We start from the raw sequence: 15,068 nt of genomic DNA on the forward strand, positions 1-15,068 counted from the left end.
GGTCGCCCAGCAAATCACCTGCATGGATGCGCTCTCTCTTCCCCCCTCCCCGCCATCCCATCCGTTCTCCCTTTTTTCAAACCCATGGATATCGGCCGTATTATTGTTCATCGCCGTCTTTCCGCCACTCTCCACTTCGTTTTCCTTTTGCTTCGACTGTTGCCCTCTGTTGCTATTTAGTATTGATCATATTCTTTGCCGGATGCGTTGGCGTCGTCTACGTAATTGAACTTCGATTTGCTCTTGGCGTGCCTTATCCGTTGCTCCCCTGCCAGAAAGTGAGGAGGAGAATCGATCGGTTCTACTCGCATCAGAGCGTGAGTTGCTGCTTTTGTTGATTTGTTCCATGCGGTTGCTGTAAACGCACCAGGACCTCATCGACCTTCTTAATTGACCCGCTTTCGCGGCCCTCAGATGTGCAGATACTGACGATGGCCGAGTGCTGATGCTCTCGCTCGTCTCTCGTCGACCCGGTGGGCTGATCTTCCCGTTTGGGAAATACTTGCTGTTCTCCCTGTTAACGCTGTGTCACCAGTTCATCCTCCCGTTCAACTTGTCGCTCGCTTGTCTTCCCACACCCTATATATCTCCAGCGCTGCTGCTTTTTCATCCATCAACCTCCGCCAGCGATATACGTTTCCTACTTGCCCCTCACATGTGACCGTGATTCGTCCGAACCAAGCTACGTGACGTCCACCAAAACAGCTTCGGGGTCAGCTTTTTTCGAGTATTCTAAGCTCCCAGACAGCATAATATGGCGATGATTGTGGTCCAGCAACATCCAGTTCGACACTCTTCGACTCCCCCTCCCCTTCCCTCCGCCCTCAGCCTCAGTGGTTCCGCACCGAGAGCCCAAACGCCGATACCAAATAAGCACCTCCCAGTTTGCCCCACAGGTCCACCTCCTGCAAGCTCCAAGGTCCCAGCTCCATCCATATCGACAACAAAGCCTGTGAAGACATTTCTCTATCCTCCCACCAAGTTCCCAAAGGTCTATGATAATCCTCCGGTCTACACCATCGACGCAGACCAATTGGCTGCGGCGCTCGACGAGGCGTCCACGCGAGCCCTACCGGAACCCAACAAAGTTTTTCCATGGCTGCACGGTTTACATCCAGACAACCAGATCCAATTGGCGTTCTTCGTCCCAAGGCGGAGGACCCTGCGACGTATACCGAAATGTTTGAGGAGTATAGTCATTGTCAAGGTGGGCGGAGAACTGGCCAGTTCAAGGGTCAAAGGGGCAGTGGCACCCGGTGAGATCATCAATGGCTCTACATTCCCCGACCCGGACCCGCCGGTCGGATTCTCGGTGCGAAATTTCCAGATTCAGACCGCCAAAATCGCTCCCATTTCGGACATTATCGTCTATGGAGAAGATGGTGTCAGGCCCGCCCAGGTGCTATCTTTGGCTAAAGAGGTCTCGTCAGCTCAGGAAGCATGGAGGCACAGGTTCGACCCTGGAGAGGAGCTCCGCCTCGTGAACACCTTTGTTCTATCAAGTAGGTGTCGCCTTGCTTTTTCATAGTCACTCACTGGAACATGAACTGACTATCCCAGCGCCCTTCCACCACCTTGAACAGCAACATCCTGAATTGGTGGCCGTTCGCTCCGATGGGCAGGTCAACGATGGGCTGATGGATTTCTGTAAGTCCTTCATATAGTCCGTCGCTTGGATGGCAATTTTACTGAGCAACCTAGTCCGCTGGGAGAGAATAGAGATGTGTAACATGTCTCACCCATCAGAAATATCGGAAAACGTTTACCTTGGCTTCACGCCGGAGCTCTCCTCAAATAATTGGCTGGAGGCAGGTTTTGATCTCATGATCGAGGCCCACGATGTTGCCAATATACCGGACCCCCGATATCTAACCAAAGTCACGGCTCTCCTTGAATCTGGGCCCCAGAGCATAGAATTTCCCTCATCTGGAAGTCTCATAGCATCGGAACTGAGCCAGGTTGAAGTGTTTGACATCATTGACACCTGCAGATGGATCTACCATATCACACACTCGCAGGGATCGGAGCAAATGCAAGACCAAGCAAGAGTCGAATCTGACGGAGATATTCAGATGATCACTCTGGGTCCTCGCCCTAAGAAAGTTTTGATCCATTGTGCTGATGGGTACACTGAGAGTTCCCTTCTAGCTATAGCATATTTCATGTTTGCCGAGGGTGTGCCGGCTCACGAAGCATGGCTAAGGCTACATTGTGAGAAGAAGAGGAACTTTTTCGCGTATCCTTCGGATGTCACATTTTTGACAACTATACAGCACCAGTTATTGCGCGAAAGCCCTGCTGCGAAAGCGGCGAAGCTTATCAATCAGCCTGACCCTGGCTGGATGGCGCGGCTGGATGGCTCCCTTCCCAGTCGGATATTGCCGTATATGTATCTGGGTAACTTGACACATGCGAACAATCCTGAGTTGTTGAAAGCCTTGGGGATTAGACGGATACTGAGCATCGGAGAGCCGGTATCCTGGCCGGAAACGGAGCTTATGAGTTGGGGTTCAGAGAACCTAATGATGATAGACGACGTTCAAGACAACGGTATAGATCCCTTGACAAAGGAGTTTGATCGATGTTTGCAATTTATCGGTAGGTCCTCAATCTTTGTGCTGATTGGATCGTAACTTGGGGAATGGTCAGAGGGTCTAACAGCTTCATCCAGAGAAAGGAAAATTGGACGGCACTGCTGCCTTGGTCCATTGTCGTGTTGGCGTTTCGAGGTCGGCGACTATCTGCATTGCAGAGGTGATGGCGTCACTGGGGTTGTCCTTTCCCCGAGCATAGTACGTTCTCTCTCCATGTGTTTTGAGGCAATTACATGCTGACGGGACCGCAGCTGCTACGTTCGTGCTAGAAGATTAAACGTCATTATCCAACCACATCTGCGATTTGTGTGAGTATTTAGCTCTGTATACCCTTGCTTAGCTTATGTACTCATGAATGCCTGGTCAAACCCACCGCAATTAGGCCAGGACAAGTTATCGCTCCTTGAGCCGATGCTGATGAGCCATTAGCTACGAACTTCTTAAATGGGACGAGCATCTCCAGCTAAAACGTAACCAGCCCATCCGACGTGAGCTAGAATGGACGACGATTGCGCGTGAGATAGCTCTCATGAATAAGCCGTACTCGAGACAATAGAAGGCGTCCGAGCGTAATGTCATTTTTAATTGCTTTAACGACTATCGCGGACGCACTATGATGAGGAATATGATCTTTCTCCCCCCTTTTTTGTTTTCATGATGGCTGACTTCGGTATTTTATATATTTATATGGCGGGAATGTATGGGTCTTCTACCTCTTTTTCCTTTTTACCCCTTTTTCTGATCTGCCAGGCTTTCTTCTATCTTCTCCTCTTCTTTCTTCTCTTGTTATTTTCTACGAGGTCGGAGATCTATGATGTTTTAGCTGGACTGGACTGGACTGGACAGGCACTGGTTTGGAGTCGAGGGATGGTATCGATTAAATCAAACACAGACACACGAACTAACTACAGAGGAAATGGGAGAATACATTACACGGAAATATATGCTGGTACTAATGAGAGAGACAGTGAGAAATATGAACCTTTCCTTTTTTGGTTATCTTCCCTTTTCCTTTTCCCGTGTTTTGCTTTTTCTTTTTTTCCCCCCTCGCGTTTCTCTCTCAATTTGGACGTGTTGTCTAAAATTAGCAGGCTCAAGAATCAAATCTCATTTTTCATCATCTCTCCCGTGTCTCATCCTGCTGGTGCTATAAAACAGATTGTAGGGTGTGTTTTACAAGAATCAACTAACAAACTACCCTTTTGTTGTTTGCTGAGCTTTCATAGTAATTTTTGGGGGGAATGTGGTTCCGGAAATTGATATTGGGGGGTATATACGCATGCCGAAGAGAAAATGAAGTAGCTAATATCATAGTAGAGCGCTTCACGTTAAAAAAAAGAAAAAGAAAAGAAAAGAAAAGATAAATGAAAGAGGATCTTTTCAAACCAACAAGACAGAAATCAACCGAAGAAGACCCCCCGGGGGGGGGGGGTGGGAAATGAGCAAAAGACATAAAGAAATATTAACATCATTAAGTTTTACGGCCAAGATTATCTCTTTCTTTTTCTTTTTTTCCTTTTTTTTTTTTTTTAAAGAGTAGTCAGTTTCATTATTTCCAACTTTTCAGCAAGTATGCTCTCTTGCGCTTCAGCATCTTTCGAAAACCCTGTATAAGCCCTTGAGATCAGCAACCTCCACAACCCCTCTTACCAGATCATCTGTCGCCACTAGCCGAGATCTGATCGCCGGAAAGAGGATATGCTCCAGCATCCATGCCAACTGGGTTCGTCGGCGGGTGATAGACGGGTCCTCTTTTTGCGGTGGTGTAGAACTAGGTTGAGTTTCCGACTGGTGCTGGGCGTTCAAGCTTTCCTGTGTTGGCCGCTCTCCCTGCGTGTTAGAACCGTCGGCGCTGAGGCTGGCGATGGGGGGTGTGGGGGTGGCTGGGATGGTGGGTAATTGTTCTGGAGTATAGAATGCGGCCAGCTCTCTTAGAAATGTCCGGAAACAGGCCTCTTCGTTTGTCCAATCAACGTATGGTCCGAGACGGAGAAGGAATCGTGGAAGCTTTGCTAGGGAAGGCATATAATTCTTTAGCAGTAAGGGAATGGATAGCAGGCTACCATCTTCCGAAATGGAGAGGGAGAAATACTCGTTGAGCATTTCTCTCTTCTCAATGAGATGGGCAGCGATTATCTCTGGAACTCGACTGAAGTCAATATTGCTAGGGTCCCCGTTGTTCACAGCGTTGGATGGATTGGACTCTCCTCCCTCGCCTGCTTTGATGCGGCGGTGGTGCTCATCACGTTCGACGGCGGCAGCAAGCGAGAGCAGGTCTACTAAACGTGGCGATGATTCGAGATTGATCACCCCAAAATTCCCGAAATCAGTTAATCCAATCTGATAGAAGAATTCATTGCAGACCATTCCATAGTCTACAAGATAGAGCTTGACCCCAGACTGGATCGCTGCGATCCGGCGTCTTTCATCCACCAACCCCACATAAGTCAGCGAAGAGAAGATGTCTGTCAAACTATTATGCATCGTCGATCGTACCGCAGCCCGCAGGTTCTTTACCGACGTGAGGCGAATGTTAACCGATTCACGGCCGCTGGCTTCGTAACTATGGGTATGTTGCGACTGAGAACCCCCTTCTTGGTTTGCACCTTGTTCCGGGGTTCCGACTGGGAACATGGACGTAATTTTTCTCATCTTTACGTCTGTTCTGACGAGATTGTTCTCGTAGGGCCTTTTAGACCCAGCTACTGTTCGGAGTGGTACCTTTCCCTCTATCGTAGCTCTCGGTGAAGAGGTATCGGCGGGTGGAGTGCCCGACCGATGTATGCCGGGAAGTAATGTTTGAGTCATGAAAGTGCGACTGGAGTCGACATTCGCCAATTTCGTCCTGACCGCATTGCAGATCAGCTCAATTATTTCGTCTTCGTTTAGGAAGTTAACTTCTCGCTTTGTGGGGTGAACGTTGACGTCCACTCTGTGCGGCTCGATTTCGATATTTAGGTACGCAAAGGGGTGCCCGCCTTTCGGCAGGAAAGCGGAATACGTTTGCTCCATGGCTTTCCGTATTCCAGATGATTCCACGGACCGATGATTGATAAACAACAAAATAACCGTGCGTTTAGCATGGTAATTTGCATTGCTTGCGAAGCCTGACGCACGGAAACCCAGTGCCGAGTCCTCTACATCAAAAGGAATAAGCTCGTTGGCCACGGCACTTCCATGAATTTGCCTTATGCGGTCAATCGTGCTTGAGTTCACTGGAGTTGATACGCTAACCCCTGAGTCTCCATGTTTTTTGCAGGAAAATGAAACTCCATTGCAGTGGACAGCGTAGCGTCCAACGATGTCAAGGATTTTCGCATATTCTTCACTTGCGGACCTGAAAGCACGGCGTCGGGTTGGAACATTGTAGAACAGGTCCTCGACCTAAACATCAGTAAGAAAAAGGTTTTAACAACATAACATGCGGTTCTCCGTACCGTTATCTGGGTGCCGCCGCGCCCGGCTGTGGGTTTAGGCTCTGCACTTTGCCCGGGTTTCGCAGGCACAAGTTTACCGTCTCGATAATGTGCTCTCCATGCGCAGCTAGAGCCAGCTGTCTTGGTGGTCACGGTGAGATGGGCTATATGACTGATACTTGCCAAGGCCTCACCCCGAAAACCGTAAGTGGCTATGCTGGACAAGTCCTCAAAGGCCTTGAGCTTGGACGTAGTAAATCTTTCGCACAGTATCGGTAGATCCTCACTCTGCGCAAGACGTTAGCCAAGACTTTCACAACACCGTTAAGCAATGGAGGCCTGACTAACATCGATTCCGTGGCCATTATCGGTGATTTGAAGGAGCTTAAGACCCCCATCCTTGACCAGGATTTCCACTGCTGTAGCACCAGCATCCACAGAATTCTCGATCAACTCTTTCAATGCATGCATGGGAGCAACGATGATCTCTCCCGCAGCAATTTTGTTAACAACATCCGGGTCCAAAGCCTGTTGGGCCGTCAATCAATAGCGCACGATACTTTGGGGACATTTCATACCTGGATCTTTCTCGGGCCTGGACCTGGGAATCCAGCGTCAGCGGCGGTGCGCTTGACTCCTCTATGGTCCTGGATGCCATCAATTTCCATCGTGTCTTGATCCATTGGTGACGGGGATGATCGCAGTATATGGGTTAGCCACGGGCTACAGACTAGTTCATCAGACGTAGTTATGATGTTTAGCTACAGGGTATGGTTGTTTTGGGGGTGTGCGGCAAGAGGGTGTCGATTGTTGTTGAAATGAACCGCCGGATGCGGCATGGGTTGTTTATTCTTTCTGACATAGGGGTGCAGATTCAAGAGAGCATATCCGCACCATCAGGCGAAATGGTTTTGTGTTGTTTATCGTGCGGCCGTCCGGGACAGACGATGGTGGTTCGCGTTGGCCTTCGAAATCCGCCGCAAAACGCCAAGACGGGGTGGGACGGGGCAGTGGGAGTTGGCAGCGGTCTAGAAGTGGACTGCCGGGACAAATAAATCCGCCATGTTACTCCGATTTTCTTGCACAGAGGACACTCGGCGCAGATCATAAATCTGCATGCGGGCAATGGTTTCGTCGACAAGCCACATATGATCAGCAATTTACGAGTTGGTTATGTAACCAGCAATTTCCCGGCTGGCCCCTTTCCACTCCACTGCTCCGCATACGTTTTCGATGATAAAGTCGCGTGGAAGAGCTCCCGAGGAGCGCAGCGCTAACGGCAGTGGCCATGCATCTCTCAAGGAGAATATTCCTTGCAGATGAAGAGCTCGGGAAAAAGGATGATGACCACTTTCGCAAACCTGCACAGCTCCGAAGGCCGTCTCTCGCATCATGCCGGCTTCCGCGCCGCCGACGATTCTTCGCGATCATCGGCATCATTCTTTGTTACTTCCTCCTCAGCCATTCACCTTTTCGAAGTCTTTCGGGCGAGAATGATGATTCTACTGGAGACACTGTTGATAATGGGTTCTATCCGACTCGCAATGGAATAATGCGTCCAAATGGCCCTCCAAACGCCTCGGATGGTAAACAGAGCAGTCACTATTTCAATGGCCCGATACGATTTTATTCGCTAGCTAGGTCGCTATACTCCGTCCATGGATTTATGAGATATCGTCGCCAGAATAAACTCGTCCTCTTCGCCGCTGCAAATCTGAAGTGTATCTCGGACCTTCTGCCGCTTGCTTGTGAAATGTCCGGACATGGGCTGAATCAGGTACATATCGCACTGATGGGTCGGGATGAGCTGTCAATTGAAGGAATTCAAGAAGTAAATGGCTATAATGAGTCAGAATGCCCATTGATTTGGCATGGTATGCAAGATTGCACCTGATGTTTGCGTGTTGTCTACATGCATATTGACTCCGTCTAGATGCTCGTCCCGATTACGGCCCGTGGTCCACGGATGCGAGAATGGAAGCGAGTGTTAAATCCGGACTTGTTCATATGCTTAAAATCCTTCATCCCCGTGCCATAATCACGCATGAAATTCGAGACGAACCTTTCCTTGTGAGGGGAGTGAAAACGCGGGCATCGCAAACAGGTATAGCACATATAGGCCTTAAAGGCCGTGCCTCGAGCTTCAAATGGATTACAAAGCTGGATTCACGGGCTCTGGCAGGTATGATGAACAAAATATTTTCAGACTGTCGGATCCCGCTCTCTTCAAATCAATTCTAACCGCCTCACAGCTTGGAATAGAGCCCAGATTGAGATCCTCGTTCATGCTCCACCCGCTTCGTCTGGATCTCTCTTACGACTCCTCAAATCCCTCCAAAAGGCGGATTACTTCGGCCCGGCACCTGGATTGACTATTGAATTACCTTTTGACGTTGATCCCGCATTGACAGACTTCCTTGGCAGGTTTACCTGGCCGCCACATACGGAAGGCCACCAATTTACCCTTCGCCGTCGCATTACGAGAAATACAGCTGCTGAAGAGGCGGCTATAAGAAGCATCGATGCATTTTACCCACGAAAACCTTGGTATTCTCACGTTTTGGTACTTTCCCCGCACGCAGAGCTAGCGCCATCATTTTACCATTTTCTCAAATATTCGATTTTAAAATACAAATATTCAATCATGGAAGCACCGGCTGCCTATCAGTTGTTAGGGATTTCGCTAGAGCTCCCTTCGTTTAAACCGACTGATGGGGCCGAGTTTTCGCCCCCAACTACGGAGACAGTGTCACTTGCGGAACACAGCCATACTTTGCCTGTTTTCCTTTGGCAGGCCCCCAATAGCAATGCTGCGCTCTACTTTGGGGACAAATGGATTGAGTTCCATTCTTTCCTTTCGAATCGATTTGCTCCGTCATTGAAAACAAAACAAACGACCCGCCCTAAGTCTGTTTTAAACAGATACCCCTCTTGGATGGAGTATATGCTGGAATTTATTCGAGCACGTGGCTATTATCTTCTCTACCCGGCATTTGCCGCGGAAGATGATTTCTCTCTGGCTACTGTCCATAACGAGCTGTTCCAGATTCCGGAAGAGCACGCATCGACGGAAGAAGCAAAACCGCCTGAACTTAGCCAGAATGAAATCCACGACCCGCAAGCAACATTAATTGACGACTCAAGCTATGATCCTCGATTTGAGTCAGCTGAGAAGGCTGTGTCAGAATCTTTGTCTATGTCTAATTTACTTAGTGCATTTCCAGGGCACCTGCCACGTCTCTCATCCCTAAGTATCCTGTCGCCGTCTGGGGCCAAGAACGGACCCGACGACCTCATTAACTCCACTGAAACATATCTCAAAAGCTTCAGATTGGAGGTTGGAGGCTGCGATTCTGAGCATGACCCTCCTGATTTGGTTCCTCTGAGCACGAACGATCTGTTTTGCTTGGAAGACGACGAAAAATGACTGTGGCATTATGTACTAATGGATGGCTACTCACGCGGAGGCCTGTGATAACAATTCTTCTACTGCATGATTTATGGCGCCCTTTTTTTTTTTTTTTTTTTTTGTCGCGACTTTTTTGGGATCCATATGGATTGGAATGGCGAAGATGGTTTTCCTTTTGCATTTTCCTTGGTTTTCAAACTGGGCCATTTGTTCAGGTCATGGCTACACATATGTGGATATATATTTCGTGGCAAGAGCCAGCCTTAGTTTTCCGTAGGATGCTCTATCTTGGGGCCATTTTCGGTAGTGGAAGTAAGGAGAAGGCCAACTGCATACAAAGCATTATATTTCGGAGTCACCCAAGAAGTTAGCGACAACTCGCTCGAATGCGTGCGTAGGCCTAGTTTTGCTGAGTTGTAAGCCAGGAGAATGGCATGGACAAAAGCAATTCGACCTCAAACAACCCCAGACGTTGAGTGAGGCTTGAGAAAGGATTTTGAAGTTGGCGGACTGCGCATTTTTCAGGCTTCGATTCTGACTAAGCAGCCTGTTGAAGCTGCATCACCAGCAACAAGGAGCTTCAACTTCAAGCACTTCCAAAGATCAATCAATTTAACCCATTTACCTCTTCTCGTCGTATTTCCCTACCTTTTCCCTCTGTCCAAGTTTGCGGTCTCGGGCAAATTTTGTGTTACTCCATCAATCCACATTTTCCCATTTTCTCTCCACGACCTCCAGGATGGCGAAGGAGGACCAAGCTGGCGCCTCGGACAAGGGCAAGGGAAAGGTAGATGATGTTCGCGAACTACAAGAGGATAAAAAGGACAGCAAAGATGGAAAGTTTATGATGAATGGGAAGAAAGATGAGGAGCCTAAAGAAGGTATGACGCCGTGACTCTTTGAGACTTTGAGCACTTTCCGCAATGTGGTGCTAAATGTGCTCTATAGAAGAACTCAGTGAAGAAGACCAGCAGCTGAAGGAGAAGCTTGAGATGCTGGTGGAAAGATTGCAGGTAAAATGACATGCGCAGTCTTTACACAATCTGAATAGTGGCTCACTTGTCGTATTTAGGAACCCAATACCTCATTATATAAACAAGCTCTAGAGACGATTAAAGAGCTTATCAAGACCTCCACCTCATCTATGACCGCGGTGCCAAAGCCCTTGAAGTTCCTGCGGCCACACTATGACGAGCTCACGACTTTGTACGAACAGTGGTTAGCTGGCGACGACAAAGTAAGATGGGATGAGTGCCTTGGGTAACAGTGGAAACTAACATCGCGCAGGACTCCCTTGCAGATATGCTATCCGTACTAGGGATGACATACGGTGATGAAGAAAAGTTTGAAACGCTAAAATATCGCCTTCTTTCCCGATCAGATGACCTTGGGTCCTGGGGCCATGAGTACATCAGACACCTTGCTTTGGAGATTGGGCAGGAGTATCAGAATAGGATAACGGACGAAAAGGATGTACAAGACTTGGTTGACCTCGCATTGTCTCTGGTGCCCTATTTCCTCAGACATAATGCCGAAGCCGATGCCGTTGATCTCTTGAGCGAGCTAGAAATGATCGAAGAGATTTCCAAATTTGTCGACGAAAATACATACCCCAGAGTGTGCCTTTATATGGTCAGCATGGTCAATCTGCTCACATATCCGGAGGATCACCAATTTTTACGGACGGCCCACGATATTTATATGCGGTACAACAAATTTACGCAGGCCATCGTTATCGCCATTCGTTTGAACGATATTGATTTGATAATGAGCGACTTCAATGCTACAACCGACAAATCGATTAGAAGACAGATGGCTTTCCTCGTTGCCCGTCAACAAATCTGGCTTGATCTTGACGACGATAAAGATTCGGAATTGGTGGATTGTTTAAACAACACTCAGCTTTCCACACACTTCCGGACGCTTGCGAAGGAACTAAATATCATCGATCCAAGAATGCCCGAAGATATCTATAAGACTCACCTTGAGAGCAATCGGGGTGCGGGCCTCACTAATGTCGATTCTGCAAGACATAACCTTGCCAGTGCTTTCGTTAATGCCTTCACGAACGCTGGGTTCTGCAATGATAAGATGATGTTGGTTGAAGATGATAAGGGACCGTGGGTTTGGAAAACGAAGGATGATGGTATGATGTCGACCACCGCATCGATGGGAATGCTTCTTCAATGGAACGTTGAGGAAGGTTTGGATAAAATCGACAAGTTCACATATGCAGAAGAGCACCAAATCAGGGCGGGAGCATTACTCGCCATCGGTATTCTCAATTCTGGTGTCCGGCTTGATTCCGATCCCGCACTTGCTCTCCTCGGTGACGCGGAAAACCTGTCTAACAAAAACACCATGATGAGAGTAGCATCGATAATGGGCTTGGGTCTTTCGTACGCTGGATCGTGCAGAGAGGACCTGTTGGACCTATTGCTACCTATTGTTGAAGATGCATCATTGCCCATGCAAATTTCGGCTATGGCAGCTGTGTCCTTAGGCTTAGTATTTGTTGGCTCTTCGAATCATCAGGTTAGCGAGGCCATCGCTACGACTTTGATGGACGAAGAGAGACAACCTCAGCTAAAAGACAAGTGGACAAGATTTATGGCTCTTGGCCTTGCGCTCCTGTATTTTGGAAGACAGGAAGAAGTCGAGGTAATTCTTGATATCCTGAAAGCGATTGATCACCCGATGGCCAAGCCCACCTCTGTCTTGGCCTCCGTTTGTGCTTGGGCAGGCACCGGTACGGTCTTAAAACTTCAAGAGCTTCTCCATATTTGCAATGATCAAATTGAAGACAAGGAGGAGAAGAAGGGGGAGGAGCTCGTTCAGTCATATGCCGTTCTGGGTCTGTCCCTTATCGCAATGGGAGAGGATATTGGCCAAGAGATGGTGCTCCGGCAATTCGGACATCTCATGCACTACGGGGCTGCAAATATCAGAAAAGCCGTTCCTCTTGCTATGGGTCTCATCAGCGCAAGCAACCCACAAATGGGCGTTTATGATACCTTGTCGCGATACAGTCACGATAATGACAATGACGTCGCCATCAATGCCATATTCGCGATGGGTCTCCTTGGTGCGGGTACCAACAATGCTAGGCTTGCACAACTCCTCCGACAACTTGCCAGCTACTATCACCGCGACCAAAACTCTTTGTTCATGGTCCGAATTGCTCAGGGCCTCCTTCACATGGGGAAAGGCAGTCTTACATTCAACCCATTCCACACTGATCGACAGGTTCTATCGCGAGTTGCTGCAGCCGGTCTACTCACCGTCTTGGTCGCCATGATAGATGCCAAAGATTTCGTTCTTGCCGACTCGCATTACCTTTTATATTATCTTGTTACCGCCATGTACCCTCGATTCCTTGTTACTCTCGACGAGGATTTGCAGCCACTTAAGGTGAACGTTCGGGTTGGCCAAGCTGTGGATGTTGTGGGCCAGGCTGGTAGACCAAAGACTATCACTGGCTGGCAAACACAAAGCACTCCTGTCCTCCTGTCCTATGGAGAAAGGGCCGAGCTGGAAGACGAGGAGTATATCAGTCTTAGCAGCAGCCTTGAAGGGCTTGTCATTTTGCGAAAGGTAAGCAAAAAATCAATTACTTTTGCGAATGTTGAACCAGATACTAACTGCAGCCCTTGTGTAGAACCCCGAATGGGAAAGCTCATCATGAGATTTTGGCATGTCGGATCTGGATTGTTCTATGGGATGAAATGTATTTTCTTTTGCATTACTGCTAGATAAACTGGGGTTCCTGCTTTGCGGCAAGTAGGTGTGTTCAATACAATTAATTTCAAAATTGAAAAGTCACATAGTGCTCTATGATTTATGTCTTTCAGGATCACCGGAATAAAAGGCTTCTTAGAGAGGGATCTTACCGAACATACACGCCTTGGGTTGCAGGCTAAACTGTCTGATTGTGGCATTCAATCCACTTTGAAGATCGGCTTTTGAGTATCACGTGATTGATAAGATCTGTGGCCGCCTTATCTAGCAGACAGCACAGAAAAAGTCGTGTCAAGCTTAGAGTATCAAAGGCACATACAGGGTTGCTGTCTTGCATTTGGACATTGGGATACATCAATACGAAATATCCAACCTCTAGTGAGGGGTTAGTCCGTTAATATGAAGCTCGACGCAAAGGCGATGCGATACCTCACGAATGAGGATTTTCGAGTTCTTTCAGGCGTGAGTACCCCCGCACCGTACAACGTTATGAGAGGCATTCTGAGCAAAAGTTAATCTCCGCAGATCGAAATTGGAAGTAGAAATCATGAAGTTGTCCCTACACCTCTGATCATTCAGCTCTCTGGCCTTCGCGGTGGCAGCGGCGTTCATAAGTGTATATCGAATCTCGCAAAGTTGAACTTGATAGCGAGAGTTAAAAATGCAAAATGTACAGTAAACTCGACCCAATGCTTAGGACAATAGTGGCTGTCAAGAAATCTAGGACTGATATGTCTGAGTTTGAATAGATGACGGATATAGACTTACGTATGGCGGTCTCGATTACCTCGCGCTCCACACCCACCAGAAACAGAAGACCATATATTCAATCGGGAATCAGATTGGCGTCGGGAAGGAATCGGATATTATAGTTGTTGCAGACAACTCGAAAACGCAGAGAATATTGAAAATTCACCGCTTAGGTCGAATCTCGTTTCGATCGATTAAGAATAATCGGGATTATCTCCGGCATCGCACGTCCGCATCATGGATGTACATGTCTCGATTAGCCGCGGTTAAGGAATTTGCATTCATGAAGGCACTTAGGGAACATGGTTTTCCAGTGCCAGAGCCAATCGCCCAGAATCGCCATACTCTTGTCATGAGCTTGATCGATGCTTTTCCCCTACGACAGATCGCTTCGGTCCCCGATCCTGCGTCATTATATTCTGAGTTGATCGATATGATCCTTCGTCTCGCAAGATACGGGCTAATACATGGTGATTTCAACGAATTCAATATATTAATCAAAGAAGAGTCAAAGAAGGCCGCGAAAGGAAAGCAGCCAGAAGGATCAGAAATTGATTTGGATGACCTTCAACTAGTGCCTGTGATCATTGACTTTCCGCAAATGGTTTCCACAGATCACATGAATGCCGAGATGTATTTTGATAGAGATGTTAACTGCATCAAAAGGTATTTCCAGAGAAGGTTTGGCTTTGTGAGTGATGAGCCGGGGCCTTTTTTCCGTGATGCCAAAAAGCTCGTTGGCAGAGACGGTGCTGTGAGATTGGACGTCGAAGTGGAAGCTTCTGGCTTTTCTAGAAAAATGGCTAGAGATTTAGAAGCGTATATGAAAGAAGTTGGCGTTGATGGGGATGCTGGAGGGGAGAGAGGCGATGAGGGCAGTGAATCGGAATTGGATTCTGACGAAGACTACGAAGATGAGGACGGAGGCACTACGCTCAATACGAGGGAAGAAGATGATGGCACTCAACAGGCACCATCAATATCAAAAGATACCCCAGGAATTGATAGGCTTCGAATTTCAGAGCCGTCATGAGTAGGAGCTAGTCTATGGGGTGCTCCATACGGACTGAGTTCGCATAAGCAGCCGTAATGAGTAATTTAAATAATGAAATTATCCCGTACATGTCATTTATGCTACTCGATGCTGAAAAAACGTATCAA

General features: G+C 47.9%; 5 protein-coding genes across 5 annotated transcripts; 4 read left to right on the top strand and 1 right to left on the bottom strand.

Moving 5' to 3' along the window:
- The first annotated feature begins 130 nt into the window (after nt 1-130).
- Nucleotides 131-5,253, top strand: PPS1 (tyrosine/serine/threonine protein phosphatase pps1). Its single transcript, XM_066125577.1, has 6 exons — nt 131-1,502; nt 1,561-1,647; nt 1,702-2,598; nt 2,672-2,792; nt 2,846-2,902; nt 3,024-5,253. The coding sequence occupies exons 1-6, from the start codon at nt 755-757 to the stop codon at nt 3,148-3,150; spliced, it is 2,037 nt and encodes a 678-aa protein (XP_065981661.1). The 5' UTR covers nt 131-754; the 3' UTR covers nt 3,151-5,253.
- MLH1 (DNA mismatch repair protein) lies at nt 4,182-6,693 on the bottom strand (the record flags this gene model as incomplete). Its single annotated transcript, XM_003067091.2, has 4 exons — nt 4,182-5,978; nt 6,032-6,298; nt 6,359-6,538; nt 6,589-6,693. The coding sequence occupies 4 exons, from the start codon at nt 6,691-6,693 to the stop codon at nt 4,182-4,184; spliced, it is 2,349 nt and encodes a 782-aa protein (XP_003067137.2).
- Nucleotides 6,694-7,128: 435 nt separating this feature from the next.
- On the top strand, nt 7,129-9,783 carry D8B26_007578 (uncharacterized protein). The gene is made up of 3 exons (XM_003067092.2): nt 7,129-7,884; nt 7,944-8,192; nt 8,263-9,783. Exons 1-3 carry the CDS (start codon nt 7,299-7,301, stop codon nt 9,435-9,437), a joined length of 2,010 nt encoding a protein of 669 aa, XP_003067138.2. The 5' UTR covers nt 7,129-7,298; the 3' UTR covers nt 9,438-9,783.
- A 251-nt stretch (nt 9,784-10,034) lies between these two features.
- RPN1 (proteasome regulatory particle base subunit) lies at nt 10,035-13,250 on the top strand. Its single transcript, XM_003067093.2, has 5 exons — nt 10,035-10,300; nt 10,368-10,432; nt 10,492-10,656; nt 10,707-13,013; nt 13,078-13,250. Exons 1-5 carry the CDS (start codon nt 10,159-10,161, stop codon nt 13,102-13,104), a joined length of 2,706 nt encoding a protein of 901 aa, XP_003067139.1. The 5' UTR covers nt 10,035-10,158; the 3' UTR covers nt 13,105-13,250.
- A 233-nt stretch (nt 13,251-13,483) lies between these two features.
- On the top strand, nt 13,484-15,026 carry D8B26_007580 (uncharacterized protein). Its single transcript, XM_066125578.1, has 2 exons — nt 13,484-13,827; nt 13,907-15,026. The coding sequence occupies exon 2, from the start codon at nt 14,149-14,151 to the stop codon at nt 14,938-14,940; it is 792 nt and encodes a 263-aa protein (XP_065981662.1). The 5' UTR covers nt 13,484-13,827; nt 13,907-14,148; the 3' UTR covers nt 14,941-15,026.
- The last annotated feature ends 42 nt before the right edge of the window (nt 15,027-15,068 follow it).

The sequence above is a fragment of the Coccidioides posadasii genome, chromosome 4 (genome assembly GCF_018416015.2).
Source record: "Coccidioides posadasii str. Silveira chromosome 4, complete sequence".
NCBI classification, from domain to species: Eukaryota; Fungi; Ascomycota; class Eurotiomycetes; order Onygenales; family Onygenaceae; genus Coccidioides; species Coccidioides posadasii.

Excerpts from the sequence above, each read along its gene's own strand:
- RPN1 (XM_003067093.2), top strand. The coding sequence starts at position 10,159 with ATGGCGAAGGAGGACCAAGCTGGCGCCTCGGACAAGGGCAAGGGAAAG. Across the intron at positions 10,433-10,491 it reads TGCTGGTGGAAAGATTGCAG|GAACCCAATACCTCATTATA; the intron begins GTAAAATGACAT and ends TGTCGTATTTAG. Across the intron at positions 10,657-10,706 it reads GGTTAGCTGGCGACGACAAA|GACTCCCTTGCAGATATGCT; the intron begins GTAAGATGGGAT and ends AACATCGCGCAG.
- D8B26_007580 (XM_066125578.1), top strand. The coding sequence starts at position 14,149 with ATGTACATGTCTCGATTAGCCGCGGTTAAGGAATTTGCATTCATGAAG.
- D8B26_007578 (XM_003067092.2), top strand. The coding sequence starts at position 7,299 with ATGCATCTCTCAAGGAGAATATTCCTTGCAGATGAAGAGCTCGGGAAA. Across the intron at positions 7,885-7,943 it reads ATGCCCATTGATTTGGCATG|ATGCTCGTCCCGATTACGGC; the intron begins GTATGCAAGATT and ends GACTCCGTCTAG. Across the intron at positions 8,193-8,262 it reads GGATTCACGGGCTCTGGCAG|CTTGGAATAGAGCCCAGATT; the intron begins GTATGATGAACA and ends ACCGCCTCACAG.
- PPS1 (XM_066125577.1), top strand. The coding sequence starts at position 755 with ATGGCGATGATTGTGGTCCAGCAACATCCAGTTCGACACTCTTCGACT. Across the intron at positions 1,648-1,701 it reads CGATGGGCTGATGGATTTCT|TCCGCTGGGAGAGAATAGAG; the intron begins GTAAGTCCTTCA and ends TGAGCAACCTAG. Across the intron at positions 2,599-2,671 it reads TCGATGTTTGCAATTTATCG|AGAAAGGAAAATTGGACGGC; the intron begins GTAGGTCCTCAA and ends AGCTTCATCCAG.